Raw genomic sequence first — 18,324 nt, forward strand, 5'->3', positions numbered from 1 at the left:
CCTTGAAACATAATAGGCTACATTCCTTCTATTCCATGTTCACACCTGATCAAAGGCTTCTTTATTTTTGTAGCTTGTTATGAAATACCAGCCCTGTCTCAGAAGAGAGATTATAAAATTCAAAAATCGTGTTTCACTAAAATAGAGGTGAAAATTTCAGCACTGTGCCTCAGCAAACCTTCCTCTGGACAGCCTGAATAAGCACTAAGAAGTTCTTTACAACACTGTCACAGTTGACTTTTTGATTTTGAGATAACTTTAGAAAAATGTCTTTTTTATTTTGCCTTTCTTATTTTTCCTTATGCTGCTGCTTAATATCTAATATTGGTTGGGAAAACAGCAGGAGAAAAATTGTAAATATATTTCCTTGGTACAAATCTGTGGGCTCTTCCCATGTTTGAACCTCAGCACAGAGAGAAGTATGTTTCTAAATGGAGTCCTTAGGGACTTATTAAAACTCACTTGCAGTGATTTTATGTGACATTGTCTCCTTTGATGCAAAAAGATAGGGACAAAAAATCAAAACAACCATTGATTACTAGTCTTCTATGGTAATCCATTTTATCTTAATGATAATCTGACTAGAGCTAGCATATGTAGACTCTTACTTACATTTCATTGCTGATGCTGTTAATTTTCATTGAAAATGAAGATTATTTGTGCTTCCATTCAATTCTCCGTCTCTCCCCTTTACTGTGCAGCATAACTCTTTAAGACAAGGACTGTCCTTCTTAATGCCAGGAAATTACCTTTCCATTTATGTCAGCATACCTAAAAATCTTTGTTTGTTTTATTTTGGTTTTTGTTTAGAAACATCTCTCACTTCTACTCAGACCATCACGGGGCCTTCTGGCAGTGAAATAGATGCTGCTCTGTTTCACAAGCTTTAACCTCAGTCCTATTTTTTGCAGTATGAAAGTTTCCAGACTACAATAAAGGGCTGCAAGTTTCCATGGCAATAAATAGATCACAACATTTAAAACAATTGTGAAATAGTCATATGAAAGAGCCATATGAATGGAATTTTCTAAAAAACTTCTGTTTTTCTAAATGTTTAAGTAGCTCCCTAACTGTACAGAAACTTATGCCTCTCAGACAAAAATGAACATCCTGGGGATTGAGCTGGCTTGCAGTGAAACTGTGTCTTCTCCTTGATACACCACTATGCAAACCAATCCGTCCTCTTCTTCATTTTTGAAGTAGACAAAACAGAATACAATCAAAATGCAACTAACTCTGACTAAGATGCATACATACAATACTTTAAAAAATAGTGAAATGCCTTAAAATTAGAAGTGCTTTGAATACAGCAATGCACAAACATTTCCTCTGTTGCATGGTCTGGCAATGCCCCTGTAATCAGATAACAACTGTTTTCATACTACTAACATGTTTAACTTTATCTCCTCCTTTACTCTAAATTAAAATTCTATTAAAATTCTAAATTAAAATGCTCCCTCATTCCTATTTTGAAGTTGAATAGTTAAGCTGGGCTCTCACAGAGGACACATTTCTGCTGAAACCCTGTTGCAGTCTGCCAAAAAGAAATCTTATGCAGATCAGAGCTATACTTGATATTACTACATTATTTTTTGATTAAGCTGTTTACTGATTTTTTTCCCCTCACACACACTGCACTCACACAACTTGAAGTTAAATGCAGAATAGCAACAAAGGACATACAAAGTTACACATGGATAAATTTTATTTTTAAAAGTTTATTTGCTTCGCATAGATTAAAACTTTACCATTTTCATGATTAATCATGTGAATAGAAACTTGGGGGCATTCTTTCACTTAGGATAAATAACGGCAACCAGAAATAATGATGCTGTTCAGAGCAAGGATATTGAAAAAAAAACATTCTGGATTACAGGTTTTCAACATAGTATGTATATACTAAGTGCCATTCCACAGAAACCTTTGTGTGTAAAGCCTGTGTTTTACATAGACATGCAAATGTAAAGATTTTCAGCAACTGGGCTTGAGTGCATTTCAGGAACATGAAACTTAGTTATCACTTCCACATAAAGCCACCAGGATGGTTTCATAATCCCCTTTGAGTTCATCCTGTAAATTTAAGCATGAAAACCCGACAATTGTTAGAATAATGGTCTCAAGTAAAATAAATTTCAATTAATATTCAATATACATCAATCAAATATCAGTGCTCCATCTATGTAAATTAATCCCTTGATAAAACACAAGTTAGCCACAGACTGAGATGGAACCAAGCACCATCACTGAAGTTATTTGTATGATCTAGAAATAAATGCATGCATATCCAGAGTGGAGCACAGGTAGACAAGGCTAGTAAAAATGTTGAGAGGTTTAGTGGCAAAAGTGAAGAAGAGAAGCATAGAAGCGTTTTATCTACCCAGGAGCTTAAGCTTTTGCTCTAAATAAAGGGAAACTTTCTTTCTTGATCAGTGGTGTCTAATGCTCATTAATATTAAAACACTGTGTATACACATTGTGTCTAGGAGCATCTCAAACAAAGGCTAACAGTGCAGTGATACTCTGCTCATCATGGGACTGATTACTCAGCTTGATAAAAATGGATAATATGCTTTAAGTATGCAGTGTAATTATTACATGCATTTCTTGTTTTCTCTAATTTTAATGTAGTTTTCAGAGGTAAATGAAAAGTGTAGCCAAGCTATGCCTCAAGACATTTGGATGCAATCACCACTTTGGAACATGATGAGGTGGTGTAATAACATACAAAATTACAGTAACACACATGCTTAAGGAAGATTTAAAATGACCTATGGCACCAAACTGAAAAAGTAGCAGACATCAATAAAAATCCAAAAGGCATTTCCATACATGTAGGGAGTATGATTCTACTCCAATCAAGACATATTTATTTTTTTTTTCAGTAATGTCTACTACTCTCCACAAAAATGCTTTCAAAGTTTAGCTTTCTTTGAGTCCCTCACCACTTGAATTTTCTGGAAAGTACATTGGGTGGTCAGTCCCTTTTAACAAAATATTTCTGTTAGTTTAACTCATTTACTTAGGTCATACAGAAAACAGGCCAAATACATGTTAATAAAATTAAAAATTCATTTGCTGGAGTACCGCAAATGTTAAAAGCCAATATCCGTTGTGCCAAAAACCTCCCTTAGAGCTGTCATGGCAATCATCTCCACTCTCCTGCCAAGGACAAGAATTTGGGGATATTGTACTCTCCTTTCAGCTCTTGGATTCTACTGTAAGGTGATATCCTGAGACATGTATCACTACTAATTCTATAGCTCTTTCAACAACAACTTTGACCTGGAAAAGCAATTAGTCTCCCAGCCTGTGGACCATTAGAAACGTAAGGTATTTGTCTACAATGAGCTATGCAGGACAAACTGGTGACTGAGGAGCAGAAAAGTTAACAGATCTTTCCTGGACTTCAAAAATCATCTGGCTGCTTTGTGTTTCATGTGTCACATGGGAGAAAACCTACCATGATGGCTTGGCGGAGGGAGATGCCATAGAGACTCTTGTAATAGCCTTTGATCTCATTCAGATCCACCTCATGGCGCGAGACCATGATTCTGATGAGGTCTTTGTGCCGGGTCCCAGAACCCTGTTAAAACAAAGAAAAAAGGGGGAGAAAAAGGAGGGAAAAGAATTATGCTACTTTTATCACTGAAATACTTTTTGATCAAGTTCCTTAGGTTAAACCATCAGACTTCTTTATGGATGAACATACCCCTTTCTTTTTTCTTTAGTATCTTTTGTCACAGGGAGGTCTCATATCTGCCCTATGAGCACAAAATACGCCTGATAGGCTACCTCCACCCTGCTGTTTTTAGGGTTTTTAATATTTTTAGACATTTCTTTTAGCTGTTTCCTAAAAACAGACATCTCCTTCACGGTGCTTGCTCGACATTAGGGACAGCCTAGACTTTACTGCCTTTTTAAATTACTCTTTTGATAGTGCAATGATATGCATTTTCATAATGTTTCACTTAATTTTTCCCATATTGCTCCTAAACAAGTCATAACAGAAGTTATGACAATAACTACATACTAGACTATTTCATGATCATCAGCTGCCTCACTAACATGAGCTCCAAACTTGCCAGAAGGATCATTAATTTCTCATAATAGATTAGCCTTCCACAAGGTTCTTGCTAAGATCTATAATTGCTCTCCTTTTCCCTTTTTACTATAATTCTTGTTTCACAAGAAGGGTTCCAGTCTGCTTCCTGTCCCTGTAACAGTAAAAGATATGTGTGGATGGACAGATGCCCTCCTGAGCATATTACAGCAAACAGACAACTCCTCCAACAGAAAGTCTCCAGTTTCAAAGGAAGGAATAAAAGGAGAGAGAGAAATACTCTGAATTTTCCTCTGCAGTCTTTTTCTACAACACAAAGGGCCTAGAGGCCTCTAGCTAACTTTTTATTTTTCAGCTTATAAAGCACCTCATGTTTACAAAGAGTATATCTTTATTTAGATTACCTTCATTGCCAAATGGAGTTTTTCTGCAAAGAAAGCTGGCTTGCTTGTGGCACACTTTACTGTAATGAAGCAATGAAACAAGGTCACTTCTGCTATACATGTAATAAAAGTATAATAAGACGCTTTCAAAACCCTCTCATTTTTCCTACCCACATACCCTATTTATGTACTTCTTTATTACTTTTCTTCATAATGTATGAGGACAGTAAGATCCTTTCCTCTGTTTACTCAGAAAGCAATTCAGTCAGTGGAGAATAATTACCATAAAAACAACACATTTCTCCCTAGCTTACTGTCCTAAAATTAATGAAGGTGTTGCAATTCCCAAGAAGAAAAATGGAAAACATTTTTGCCTTCTATAGCAGAGCTGGAGGTTGTAATCTGATGTTCTGTAAAACAAGTTGTAGTTCAATTTTGATATTAAGAGCAATCTGATGAAAATTATTCTTTTATCCAAAGTATATTTGACTGTGATACAAAAGCTAAGAAGAAGATGAGGGTCTGGTTCCCAATCACATCCCTGATCCACTGGTAAGAGGGAGTCCCTTCCTTACCTTACTGTTCATGAACAACAGCCACTAATTTTGTATGAACATTTTCTCGAACAAAACCACTGAAGGAATGTTTTTTAATGTTTTTAATAACCACTATTATAAGTATTCTTGCAACATGAAACTTAGAGAAGAGTGGCTTTGGTTGAAGATAGGTTTAAAACTATTGGACTTTTTGATACAAACTATACCTGTTTTGACAGCTTTTTTTTGGCGTACTGGTTTCATTTAAAGCTATTCCTATGTTGGCAACTCATCTGTTCCCATTAAAAGACCTTTCCAAATATTGGGAGAGGTATTTCTACTCATTCATCAACTTCAACTTATTTTAGGTGCGTCAATTAAATCACCAAGACTAGATTAGACTTTACAAGGTATTATTTAGCAAGCTCAATGAAGCAGGGTAAGTACAGAACAGTTTCTGATCAGAGCAATTATGGCAAAAATAAAAGATTTAGTCAGAACATACAGTAGGTTTCAATGTGCAGAACCACTTACCAAGGGCAGTGAGGCAATTCTCAATATCACCTTTCAGCTCCAAATCCAGTACCTTGTTCATGTCATGCTTGCTGTATTTGGTGTACTTCTGAAAGACTAAATAATGGAAAGAACAGTGTTCTCCCTGCTCTGTCTCTGCCCTATTCTGTCCTCACTGCTGCAGCAGAGGACTGTTTGTGGGTCATCCTTCTCACTTTCTTCAGACAGCACAGTGTAAAGAGCAGCGTTACTGCACACCAGGTACTGCTGATGGAGTCAGCATAGGGAATGGGACTTTGGTAGAATGGAAGGGCTCACTTCCCATTGGCTGGAGTAGAGGTGGCCAACTGACTGGCCCAGAGCCTGTGACATTGTGTGATAGCCGCCCGTCTAGGGGAAACTGGCTAAGAAGCAAGACCACTTTGGGAAGCTCCCATTACTTGGCACTGTGATCACAACCCAGCTGAGACTTCAGACTTTTTAATAGCCTACATGATATTGCTCATCTCTACTACTGAAAGAACAGCTAGGCTGCCAACCACACCCTTAGTCTGCAGGCAGACTTCCAATTAGAGCAATGTCTTGACAATCTGTATCTTCTCTGAAGTCATGACCAGACAATGCTCAAAAATCATCCCAGAGAAGCATGAAGCTTTGTTCAACTTACCCCTTCGAAGATGTGGGTAGCTTCTTGTAGTAAGAACAGTTACAAACACACCAGTATCTGTTCCTTTCCTTTTCTCTCCTGCTTCATACAAGGCCTGTCATAAAGAAAAGAAGGTCACAAGGTCAATATCAGAATAGTAAAACTCAAACAGGAATACTGTATTTTCAGGGCCATTGCTTGTTAGTAATGAACACTGGCCCTTGACCCAATCCAGATCAAAACTCTACCTCAGACTAACTCCAGATCTGTCAAATAACACTTCATACTTCACTTATGTCTTAATACTACCAAGGGAATGCTATGCATACAGAAAACATATTTTCAGACATTTTAGGACCATCATCTAGCTTTCCTGGGCGTATTACATTCTTGAACGAAGTTATTTTTCATTTGTCATGACAGCAGTCTGCACAAAAGCCTCAGGACTGGTAGGATTTCATAAGACTGACTAAATTATCTCTGCAACTATCTGGTGCAATATGTAGGAGAAACCTATCTACTAAGCACTTCCTCATCTTTCCAGGGGTCACTTTTACTTCCAGGAAAGTAAAAACCAAATCAGTATCCTCCATTTTCCTCACCTCCTCAGACCTCTCTAAGAGTAATAATAGAAGACCTCCACACAGCATGAAGATTTAACACTCTGCATCAAAATAAACAGTGCTATACTTTTGAGCTTAGGAAAAGTATTAATTTACTTTCATATCCAGGGCTGATGACAGAACTAAACTCCTTATGTAACAGGAATTAAAGCAATATTTCTCAATGGTCTTCTCTTTGCTGTGTTTTTTTAAAAATCAATTTGAAGTCATCTAAACTTAAATTGTAACTGTGATGTAACATTTTGTTGGTGAAAACTTGGCAAGGACTGCTGAGTTTTATCAAGATTTTAGCAAAGATAGTCCTGCTAATTTGGAAGAAGAAAGAAAAAGATCAGATGTTTATTTTAGAATTACTGAGAAAATGACTGTGAGGTTTACCAATAATCTTGAAACATTCATCACTAAAAAGCAATACCAATATCTAACATACTGCAGAGTTCACAATGGCCAGTGTATGGTAGCTGATCTGAATATAGATGAGCACACCCTTGTTCCTTGATTCAAGAACTCTTTTATACAGAAGCAAGACTGGGTCTGATTCCTCCACCTGTTGACTTGTACTTCAAATGGTCTTCATGCTTTTCATGAACTAGACAAGGTCCTGCAGAAATGTTTCTGAAGCTACATATCAGGGTGAAGATCTAATTTCCTTCATATAATTAACTTCCATGAATTCTGTAAAATACTATCAGAATTCTGTAAAATACTCCTCAGAAATGATTGCTGTGTGACATTGAAATCTGTTAGGTCTGCAATGCAGAGGATTCAGACAGTCAGAGGAATCTCAAGAAGTCAGAAGAAGTTCTGCAAAGTGCCAATGACCATACCCTGGCATCATTGTCAGCAAGTTCATCATTCACGTGAGGGTTTTCACATCGGTCAGCCTACATGAAGAAATAAATAAAATTTCACTGGTATTCACAATCATTCAGTTCACTAAAGCTCAACATTTGAGAGCTCTGCAGCACCCCTCTCATACATAAGCCAATACATAACTGGAAATAGGTGCTGTTACATGAATGATCCTGTGAATAAAACTGTTATATTTGTAATCAGAGAACATACTTCTACAGACATCAGTGACATTCCTTAATTCCTGCCTAAAATTCCACAGGAAGTATTTGTTTCTTGACATGAAACTACAGGCTTCAAATCTGTCACCTGGTCCCTGATGATCATTTAATAGACTCCTTTCAAGTTGATTTGAAATTTAAAACTGGAAGTCCAAACCATGCACATGGATGTATCAAAAAATTATCCTGTATACAAGTACAAGATTCATATACGTACATTCAAAAATCAAATATTTATTAATTTTAAAGGGGTATTTTAATTGGGAAGGTTAAAATGTGTTTGAACTCATCTACTTTTGAATGCAAATATATGAAGCATTTTGTCTACTTGTTAACTCCCTGCCCTTGTCCCATTATCTAACTACTAGAAACATTCATTAACAGGAAAGAAAATAACTTTATTTCTCTAATATTAAACATTTATTCTTTTTCTAGTCAATTGACCTGACATTATGCCTGTTACATTTTCTAGTGCCTAAATATAACACAAAAAAGTCTTAAAAGCGTAATTGATTAAAAAGAAATATTGTTTTACAATTAAGTTTTTAAAAGGCATTTGAGATAAAATCTCATTATATTTTGTTTAAGGACAGTTTCTAATGGTCTAGGATTTGAAAGTTTAAAAAAGCAATGCAAATAAATAAATTTTGCCTAAATCTTTATTTATTGCGCGTCTCTCTAAAGTAGTCTTGAGAACATTGATTTTTGGTTATAGATATTGCCACTCAAAATGCTTAAGCATAGCATACCTTGGCTAGAGCAACCAAAGCCTTTTGAAAGTCTCCAGATGTGTCAGAGATGATGTCTTGTGTCAGATCTCTCTTCAGCACTGCAATCAAATAGTTTGTTTTGAAGTTATCGACTAAGTTGACTACATAATCCTTAAAGGTCCCATCAAACCACTCTATGATCTTCTTCAGTATTTTCTTAATTTCCCACTGTAAAATGCCCACTAGAAATATGGTTTTCTTTTAATTTGGTTTCAAGTAAAGGAGTTTATTTATAACATATCCTTTAAATTCTGAGATGTGCTTGAAATTGGAGGTTAAACCTAAAATGTGCTGAGAACTGTCCTTCTCTAAGGTCTTGTGGGTAGCATTGTCTCGGGTTTCTGCTTGTAAAATACACAAACCTTGTTTTGAGCCTTTTTCATTCTTACTTCTGGCTGCTCTTATCAGTATTGAACTCAAACACAAAACTCTCCCAAAAAATCAAGCTTTTAATATAGGGATCTAAGAAGAAACATCTTGGTAAAAGTTACCTCATCATCTCAGAAAACAGGATTCAATTAGACAATACAGTAAACTCAACATTTAAGAGAGACACCACATTACATTGTAGTAATTTCTTCAAGTAACTTCCCCCTGCAGTTCACTGGCTGTTCCTACTGCTAACACTTCTGTGTTGCTGACTCAGTAAGATTTTTTTTTCAAGCCTATGCTTTTATCTTAAAATGTCAGCCAAGGTTTAGTTACAGGGGAAGAAGAGCAGCTTGTCTTTGCATGCATCCAAGAAAACATCTCAATGTATGACTCATTCCATGAGACCACCACAACCCCAGCAGTGGTGATGTATCTTTTCCTTCACTACTGGGATTGACATAATTCAGCAAAAGTCACCCTGATCTCCCTCACAGCAGCCCTGTCAAATTTTTGTGAAGCTTCATTTGCCTCCCATTTTGTTCTCAGCTCCTCATACTAAGAGAGGTTGTGAATCCAATGTATCTGCTATAGGGTTATACAATGGTATAACTTCTTTCTTGCTTCTTAATACTTCTTTCTTGCTCTGAATTACCTTCCTTGTAGTATCTGCTGGCTTCTCTGATCTCTTGGTTGTTTCTTGAGGCCAGAATCTCAATTAAGGTATCTTCATCAGTTCCAAGCCCCTGATAAAAGTGATTGAAGTTTTAGAGATGTTATTCAATAGAACAAACTTAAAATTTGCAACAGAAATAAGATGAAAATCATTGGCTTGGCTTTGAAGACACCACATGGAATGAGAAATAAAAAATAAACATGTTGTGCTTCCATATTATGTGATTTCAGCTCTTTTACAATTAAATTTTTATCACATTCAATACACTGGTGTCAAAAGAAGTGGTAAAAGGATCAAGCAGTGCACATAAAATATAAGAATGTAAAATCTATGAAGAGAAAATACCTCCTTCCCTTTTTTCTTTCTCCTATGTAAACATTAATGTAAGTGCTATAGCTCCCATTAGCAACCAGTTTTCAGAAGGCAAGAAAGAGTTCATTCTCTCAAACGAATTTCTTCCAACTCTGAAATTCAGCAGGGATTACTGGGTCCTGTTCTCATAAACTGAGTTGCCAATACAAATTTATTTAACAAAATGGAGTTAAAATAAAGATAATACACAAACCTTGAAATGTCCAGTGTTATTTACAGGCCTTGATAAGTACAGATGTTCTCTAGGAAAGTTTTTCTCTGAAGATTTTGCCTTACCTTCATAGAGGCTCTTAATTCTTCAGCATCAAATTGAGCTGGAGTTTTCAGCAGAGCCACAACAACATCTTCTAGATGGCCTTTCAGAGCTTTTTTCAAGGCCTCTTCCAGACTCTGTTTCAGGAAGAATAAGAAACGCACCAAGTTAATGAATGGTGGAAGTGTAGCTGCTGTTCAGTTGCAATCCAAAAATTAGTCTGACCTCTGATCAATCTAAGTCTACATCATTCCTATATCTAACAGAAAGAATTATGAAGCCCTACTTCAAGATTCAGATTTGTCACATTTGACACTTTACATTAATTAAAGTGTCAGGCAGGGTTTTTCAGTAAGTATTCTGGAGTGCTTTCACACATTGCAGTTCAACTGCATTGAAATATTTACAGCATCAGAAGAAGACTCTCAAAACACTGCTCATTTTTCCAGAGAAGATAATGTCATATTACTCTTACAATTATGGCTGAGTTGCTTATTTGTGTAACATTTGAACTCATTGTTTATTGCATGAAGTTTGAAGTGAACATATGTAATAACACCCTAAACAAAACCACAAGTTCTGAAGATAAAGGCTATATTCTAATTTAACCTAAATTTAAGTGGGGGGAAAAATAATTAAAATCTGGTTTATTCTGCTGTCCATCCAAAAATGTTCTAAAATCACTAGAAGCCTGTCCCTATGGCAGCATTGGTAGGCTTGTGGAAGAGTGTTACGGTCCTACAACTCTCCTATCCTACTCAGTATTCTATCTTTGCTCATCTATACCATTTGAGCCAGGAGAAACTTTGATAATCTGAGGGAAAATTAAGCTTGGTTTGATATACATTACCTTTCCTTTAGCCTGCTGATAGGCAGCTTTGATCTGCTGTCGCTGAGCATTTGTTCTCTTAGTCAAGATGTCAATGATTGTGGCTTCATCCACACCTTTAAATAAGCAAACAAAATTCCAATATATTGAAAATATATACATCATTAAGCCAGTTAAATTATTTTATCTGCTTTATTTCATATTTTGATTTCTTGACAAACTCAAATTCAACCAAAGGAAAAGTTGCTATTGTCTACAAACTAAGAGGATTAGTTAATTAGCCAAGAAACCAAATAAATAGACCCATGTGGGACACAGAAATTTCATACAAAAAGTCTCAGTGTTCTGAGTGTAGATCTTCCACTAAACTCAAAAAACCCTAAAAAACCCCAAACAAACAGAAGCCATATTAAAAAGCAAATTAGATGGCATTCTCCTTTAATCTCAGTAAGTCAAACTGAAAAACCTTTGGAAGCACAAAGCACCAAATGTGATTTTCATTAAAAGAGAGATATGTAACAGAAGCATACAATATATTATCAGCATAATCACATACAATATATTATCAGCATAATCACTGCCTCTTGCAGGAATTCTGTGGTAATCAAGCCAAAAAGTATTAGTATGGTATGTTGCAATATTATTTCCTTCCCTAGAATTTACATTTTTTCAATCCTTCCTTCAACATATTCAAGAACTTTAATATAGCATTAAGGTCTGAAATAATAATACAAAGTCAGATTATCAAAGAGTTGAGATTCTTCACCAAGTGGCATAATTTAATGTATTGCCAGGCTTTTAAAAGTAGAGGCACCTCTCCCACTTGTCACTGCCTCTTGCTCCCATATTTTATTCAGTGCTATTCTCAAAATTTTCTAAGGAAGAGTCCTAATGTAGTAAGTTAAAATATTTACTCCTCTTACCTTTTACAGTAATAGCTCTGTCCAAAGCAACAACATCAGCTGATGGATCAAAATTTGGGTATGTCTGTACTCCACGGATACCTTTTGAGCTCTTCTGCAGAGGGAAAATAAAAAGTAAAATTTAAAACAGAAAAAAAGAAAAATATTGCTCTTACCAAATAATATTTTTGTACAGAAGCAGTTTTGAATGCTCAAATAAACTATGCATTTGGGATTGCCCCTTATCATCAGGGAACATACAGTTTTGTAGCTACAGGTAATTGAACAGGTTCAATAATGGACATGCATTGGATCTATTCCTTTCACAGCTCTCATATTAAACAAAAAAGTACTTCATAAATTGGTTTAGGTACCTGAACATCTATTTCTTAGTGTAAGTTGGATTGCATAGGAAAATAATTAACTGTCATAATTAGGAAGTTATGCTCAAATTTTAAAGGCTCTAAACACAAAATTAAATTCTATAGGCACTTCCAGTAAAGTGCTATTTTCTTTGCTCATCTTATGCAAACTGACTTTGTTATCACATTGCAAGTGTCCTCAGCTGATTCATATCTAAGCTTTCAAACATTTCTTGCATTCAAGATCTTGGGGAAGTGTCCAAGCCTAACCCTACAAGGAAGTGGAGACCTCTTGCCCAGCTTCTTTGAAACTTTAGACAAAAGCCACAGTCTTTGCAAAACATTATCCACTAGCTGATTTTGGTGAATCTGCTCCTAGATGGGCACTCCCTAGTCAATGGCTGAAGATCTCTGGGAAGTGTACAACAGATCATTTGGCTTGTCCTATGTCAGCAACATGACACATCAAGTTACAGGTAGGACTAACAGCACTAAATAACTCATACGGCACTCACCTCAACAGCACTAAATAACAGATTCTAGTCTACTACTATTACAGAATTATAAAATGCTCAAAGATTCTTGGATGAAAGATTTATAGAAAATTCCCATTGTTGTGATATGCAATGAGGTTTCTTATTAGAAGACACCACTAGTTTAGCTAGATGATTCAGAATCTCCTATAGTCTTGCTCTTGTTTCAAAAATAGGATTTCAAGTTTTTAATCTTTTGCCATTAAAATAAAATACCCCAAAAGAAAGGGCAAGGTTTTATGAGTACATATTTTATATACAACAGTTTGTATTGAATTTTGTACACTTCTAGCATCCGATAATTAAAGCTCATCTCCCTACACAATTGTCTCACTAGGAGTTGTAAGAGAGCAGACAGACTGCATACTTAAATCTCTAGCATAGAGATACTTAAACCTCATATTTAAATCTCATATTTAAATCTGTGCATCTTAACTCTCCAGCATACTTTTCAAGAGATCATTGCGTCTTGGCTGCTAAGTCAACAAAGGAGTGGGACTGTCTCACTGCCTGTTTCTCAATCTTGCAGGCTAACCTTTGTATGCTGGTTTCCATGCCAAACTTATCTACCAGCAATACAAAAGTATCCGTAACCACCATAGCCAAGAATGCCTCAGAACCCTAGGAAAGGAAGTGGAATAGGATGGTGGAGCCAAAGGTTTGTGCACAAAATGTTATGGAGTCAAAATTACAAAATCTACAAGGGCCTAGAGCAGAAAACTTTTGTTTACTGAAATTTACCCTATAAAATTTTGTTTTCAAATTTTAAGTTTTTTTGGGAACTTGTGTGATTTCACATCATACTGCTTTACCTTTGCTTTCATTTCATATCTCCACCTCATCATTACAAAGATTCTCCATATCATCCTAGCACAGTAACTCTTGACTCCTCACAACCTATCCCTCCCTTCTAATGTATAACCATACTCATTGAGGTTTTTTATTTCATGTTGCGGCTTGTTCCACCATGAGCATGACATATGATATGAAAGCTAGGATAAATACTAGTGACTTTACTTCCTCTTTTACATTCCTGGGTTCCAACTCTTGGCTTCCTAGACCTCAGCCAAAGAGTCCCTGGTTTTTTCACATACATTACCTGTTCATACATGTTCACACAACTCAGCATCAGATTAGTACATTAAAGAGGATCATCTGAGTCAGTCAGTGACTGGGAATTACAGTTTAATCACACTAACTAGCTCCGCCGAGGAACTGATAACTGGACTGATAGGTGCAAATAAGAGCAATTTTTCATCTTGTAGCAAACTTCCTACGTTATATGGTTACCTTAGATTATACATTGAAATAAAATTAGGTTCCAGTTCTAATCTGCTAGAGTTTTGCCACTGTTTTCGTTCCATTTGCATGTATGAAAGATGATGTTTGGCTGTCTTTAAACCACTTGTAAGACTACAAGCAAATAAGCATGGTGGTCTCAAAACTTGATAATACTTACAATACATTCCTGCTCCTGGTTGTCAATGAACCATGCCTGCTTCAGAAATTCTGATACCATAGCCATGTTGACAGAGCTTCTGGGAAGAGACGCATCAAGTTACAAACAATTTTTCATCATTTTCAGCATCAGTGCAACTCAAGATTTTCCACCCTCAAAATCACTTCTCTAGCACAATGACATGTTGTGGTTAATGTCCCACATGGTAATTGGCCTGTGCTATTGGAGGCAGGTAACTTTGATGTTTCGTGAGTGATGTGATGCTCCACAGCTGCTGGCTCACCCCTACACTCCTAGCTACTTTCAGAAGTTTTAGGTAAGAACAGCAGCAGTACTGTGTATGTGCTTATAGCAATGCATTAGAATTAGCACTTACTTACAAAGGGAAGTTACTAGAAACCAATTAGTTAATCTATCATCTATGCCCATTTAGTTTGATCATTTTGAAATTCACTGGTAAGCAAGGGTTCTTGTCTCAACCTTTATGGACATTGGAGTTCTTGTGTATTATGTTAGGAAAAAAGAAATTCCTTGTTAATATACTTTCATGTAATTTCTTTGACAAGACATTTTCTAAGAAAGATGAGAAAATCTGGATAGTTTTATATACATTGCTTTTTCTTACCTATTTTCTACAATTTCTACATAATAATAATAAATCATTACCAATTTAAGAAGAGGAAATAAAAATAAGTTTTGCCTTTTACCACTCAGAAAGAAAGTCCACCCAGCTTTTCCAAAAGTCACTATGCAGAAAGGGAAAAAATGAGAGGCGATGTAACATTAAGTACTCAAAAATAATGAATAGGTTGCTTCATAACAACTTCTGTTGCTGGTGTGGGGAATATTCTGTTTGTTAACTGAAATAGTGAGGAAACAGAAAGAAGAAAGAAATGGTTTATCAAATAAAGTTATTCAAACTAGATTTTTTTTTAAAAACACTCTTCCTCAGCAAATCTGGGAAGACTTGGTTTTTAAGCATACATGTAAGCAATAACTAGAGATAGTGTTGCTGAGTAAACAAGACTGATTTTGAAACTGGTGTTAAAAGACAAAATTCTGTTTGCAGTCTTGGAGTACAGATCATATACACAATTATAAAAAATTATGTTAGTTATGCTGCTAACACATCCCCTCTGTCCTGTAGGAAGGACAGAGACCAGCCTTTTGACTTGATACTAGTTGAGGACCAGGGAGTGTAGCTGCAGCCCAGCTCTTTCTTTCCTTCACAGCAAAACTGTAAAGCTTGCTTCTGTACCCAGCAGCCAAAAAAGTGACAAATACTTCACAGCCTGCCTGCAGCTCTCTCCAAGGTAAGAGCCAGCCATATTCTCTCTTCCTCAAAAAACTCTTGCTTTTGTTTACTTCCCTCAGGAAGGAATTTAGTTCTGCCTGTGCTGCCAGAAAAGCTGAAACTGATTTAAAATCTGTATTTGTATGCTATCTGGAGTAGGTCTCAACTGGGTAAATAATGGACAGAATATTCAGTCAGATTTAAGGATAAACTTTTTTGACCTGCTATTTCTTCAGGATCAGAAAAGCATGCTCACATCACAATTGCAACCTGCACTTTTCTCAAGCTGTCAGAGTGACTCCTTCACCCTTTTGTGGACAGAAGTTAGCAGGGGCAGATGAAGCAGTATGCCCAAAAGCCTGCTGCATTTTGTAACAGCACACATGGAGGCCATATGCAGGAGATGGGAACACTTCAAGTCTCCATACTGGGTACACTGAGTCATCAAGGCTGGCATGTCCTGGTATGTCTGCTGACTAACTGATTCACAGAGCAGAGAACCACTCCAAACTACAAAACAAGATTCAGTCTCCCAGCACCAGATTTGAGAAGAAGTGTATTTTGCCTGATAAAGTAACCCTATTCAGAGAGAGCTAGCTGCAGGAAGCACATCCCTTTCTTCTATATATTCCCACACCTACCTGTGACACCAAGCTCTAAAGGTTTCCACGCCTTTGGGGCTCACTGGAGCAGAAGGCTACTAGACTACACTAAATTGGGTTTATTAAGCCTCTAAAACTTCATGTGTTTTCTGGCTTAAATGATACAGTAAGAAAAAGAAGTCTGTGCCTTTAAAACTTTTTAAAGTTTTTTTTTTTTTCTTTTGAAATAAAGACACTGGCATGCAGATCCATCTATTTCCATCTAGTAAAGAAATAATGCAATTTTAATATAAGTCAAAGTAGCCAACAGCCCTTGGCGGAAGCTGAAGACCTTAGTCTGCTTAAATTAGCTTTGCCAAGTAAGAAACCAACTTAATGTAAAACTCTTCTTCTGCTTTGGATGAAACTACAGCTGACAAGAAAAAAGAAGGCTGGAATCTAGGAAGACAGCCAGCCCCCTGATGGAGACAAGGTCTTGCCCAATACTTTGTTCTGCCACTCTAAAAGGCAAAGAGATCATGTAAACAATACATACATTCAGGAGGGATACATTCAATCCAAATACCACTTTAATGTGGTATTAAAAGGACTGAAGCAACTGATTCCCAGTTGGAACGATCAACATCGCAATGGGATTGAAAAATCAGACAGACATCCAGACTGAAAGACCTTACTGTTGTTTCACAAAAATCACCACAATATTGTTTTCTGCCTGGCTCTTAATCCCCTGAAGATGCACCCTTAAACAGGAGCAATAAAAAATTTTAATATTTTGAGAAAATGCTTTACTGAAATATTTAAAGATTAGATTTAGATTTTTACACAACTAGATTTTTACACTACAGTCTGTGTCAAATGACAGCATTTATCTATGCTTATTTAACCATATCATGAAGCATGTCAGATGCCTGGTTACTTTCAAAGGCTCAGTACCAGGATCTTGATGTAAATTACTGTCATGTCACCCAGTAAGAAATATAGGCAGGAAATCTAATATAGTAATTTACTTTGCAGTGGAAAGTCTGCTGAATATGGAAACATCAGAGAGAAAAATAGCCTCATCCTTGTAAAATTCTATGGAAAGATTTAGCAGGAAGAACTCCAGATGATATAGCTTTTACGTGGCTTTGCCAAGTTCTTAGTCAGAAAAGCAGGATTTTGCTCTTATGTTTCTAAAACATTGGTTTGATTTCTAAAATTGTATTTCTATTTTGATTTCTAAGAGAGTTGATTCTCATCACTTTCATGAACAATGACTCCTCTACAGTCATAATGCAGCAAACTGTTGTTAAAGTATCAACAGCTGTTTCTATTTTTCAAGTTTACATACACAGCATAGTAGTTTTCTAGGAACTATGGTTTTACCACAGATTTCTATAGCAGCCTATTAAAAAGGCAAAGAGAAAGCATATGAAATGGTAAGTTCCAAGTAAGTTTGCTTTTGAAGATTTACCCATTTTTATTCCCTTTATTTAATTGCATTAAATAAAAGCAATCATTGTCCAAGCCCTTGTGTAAAATGTTTCTGAATGGAAAGAATTTCTCCTGCCCGCACCCGTCTTTTTCCCTGACAACAAGTCCAACCCACAGAAAGTTTCCACCAGGTCACTTGACAAATTCAGCATACAACTCCTAAAGTGCTGAGTCTACAGAGAGCAATAATGAACTACAAAATCCTACCTTCCTCTTCACGAGCACTGCCTTGCAGGGCTGCACAGTCCGGAGCAAAGGAGCAGAGGGCTCTCGAAGCTTTTGTAGCCTGTGCAGGAAACTCCACCCAGCAACCAGTGTTTCCACAGTCCTAGTAATCATCTGTAGCAGCTATATCTGGGTGCCGCCCAAAGTCGAGAAACATTAGGAAAAAAAAAAGTAATTGTGAAACTATGTGCTGGCAAAAGTATGAGCAGATTTCAGAAGGGAAAAAACAACAAACGAGCAAGCCAGGGTAGCTCTTCTCTCCTGCCCTAGCCAGTTTTAATAAATTGCCATAAATCTTTCGGGATCACATGATTAAATATTAAGAAAACAAAATTTGAATAATTCTTTTCACATTTTAACATCTGATATAA

At 36.4% G+C, this 18,324-nt stretch overlaps 1 protein-coding gene across 1 annotated transcript; it reads right to left on the reverse strand.

The window, feature by feature from the left end:
• Nucleotides 1-1,702: 1,702 nt before the first annotated feature.
• ANXA1 (annexin A1) lies at nucleotides 1,703-18,027 on the reverse strand. The gene is made up of 13 exons (XM_066569217.1): nucleotides 17,936-18,027; nucleotides 14,360-14,438; nucleotides 12,027-12,120; nucleotides 11,125-11,219; nucleotides 10,298-10,411; nucleotides 9,629-9,719; nucleotides 8,584-8,663; nucleotides 7,589-7,645; nucleotides 6,160-6,253; nucleotides 5,514-5,609; nucleotides 4,465-4,523; nucleotides 3,461-3,583; nucleotides 1,703-2,070 (listed from the first exon to the last, which is right to left on the reverse strand). Exons 2-13 carry the CDS (start codon nucleotides 14,423-14,425, stop codon nucleotides 2,011-2,013), a joined length of 1,029 nt encoding a protein of 342 aa, XP_066425314.1. The 5' UTR covers nucleotides 14,426-14,438; nucleotides 17,936-18,027; the 3' UTR covers nucleotides 1,703-2,010.
• Between the last annotated feature and the right edge of the window lie 297 nt (nucleotides 18,028-18,324).

This window comes from Molothrus aeneus, chromosome Z (genome assembly GCF_037042795.1).
Source record: "Molothrus aeneus isolate 106 chromosome Z, BPBGC_Maene_1.0, whole genome shotgun sequence".
In the NCBI taxonomy this organism is placed as follows: Eukaryota; Metazoa; Chordata; class Aves; order Passeriformes; family Icteridae; genus Molothrus; species Molothrus aeneus.

Coding starts and splice junctions, on each gene's coding strand:
- ANXA1 (XM_066569217.1), bottom strand. CDS start 14,425: ATGGCTATGGTATCAGAATTTCTGAAGCAGGCATGGTTCATTGACAAC. Junction 12,121..14,359: donor ACCAGGAGCAGGAATGTATT/GTAAGTATTATC, acceptor TTCCCTCTGCAG/AAGAGCTCAAAAGGTATCCG. Junction 8,664..9,628: donor CAGCAGATACTACAAGGAAG/GTAATTCAGAGC, acceptor ATTTGATTGCAG/TGCTGAAGAGAGATCTGACA.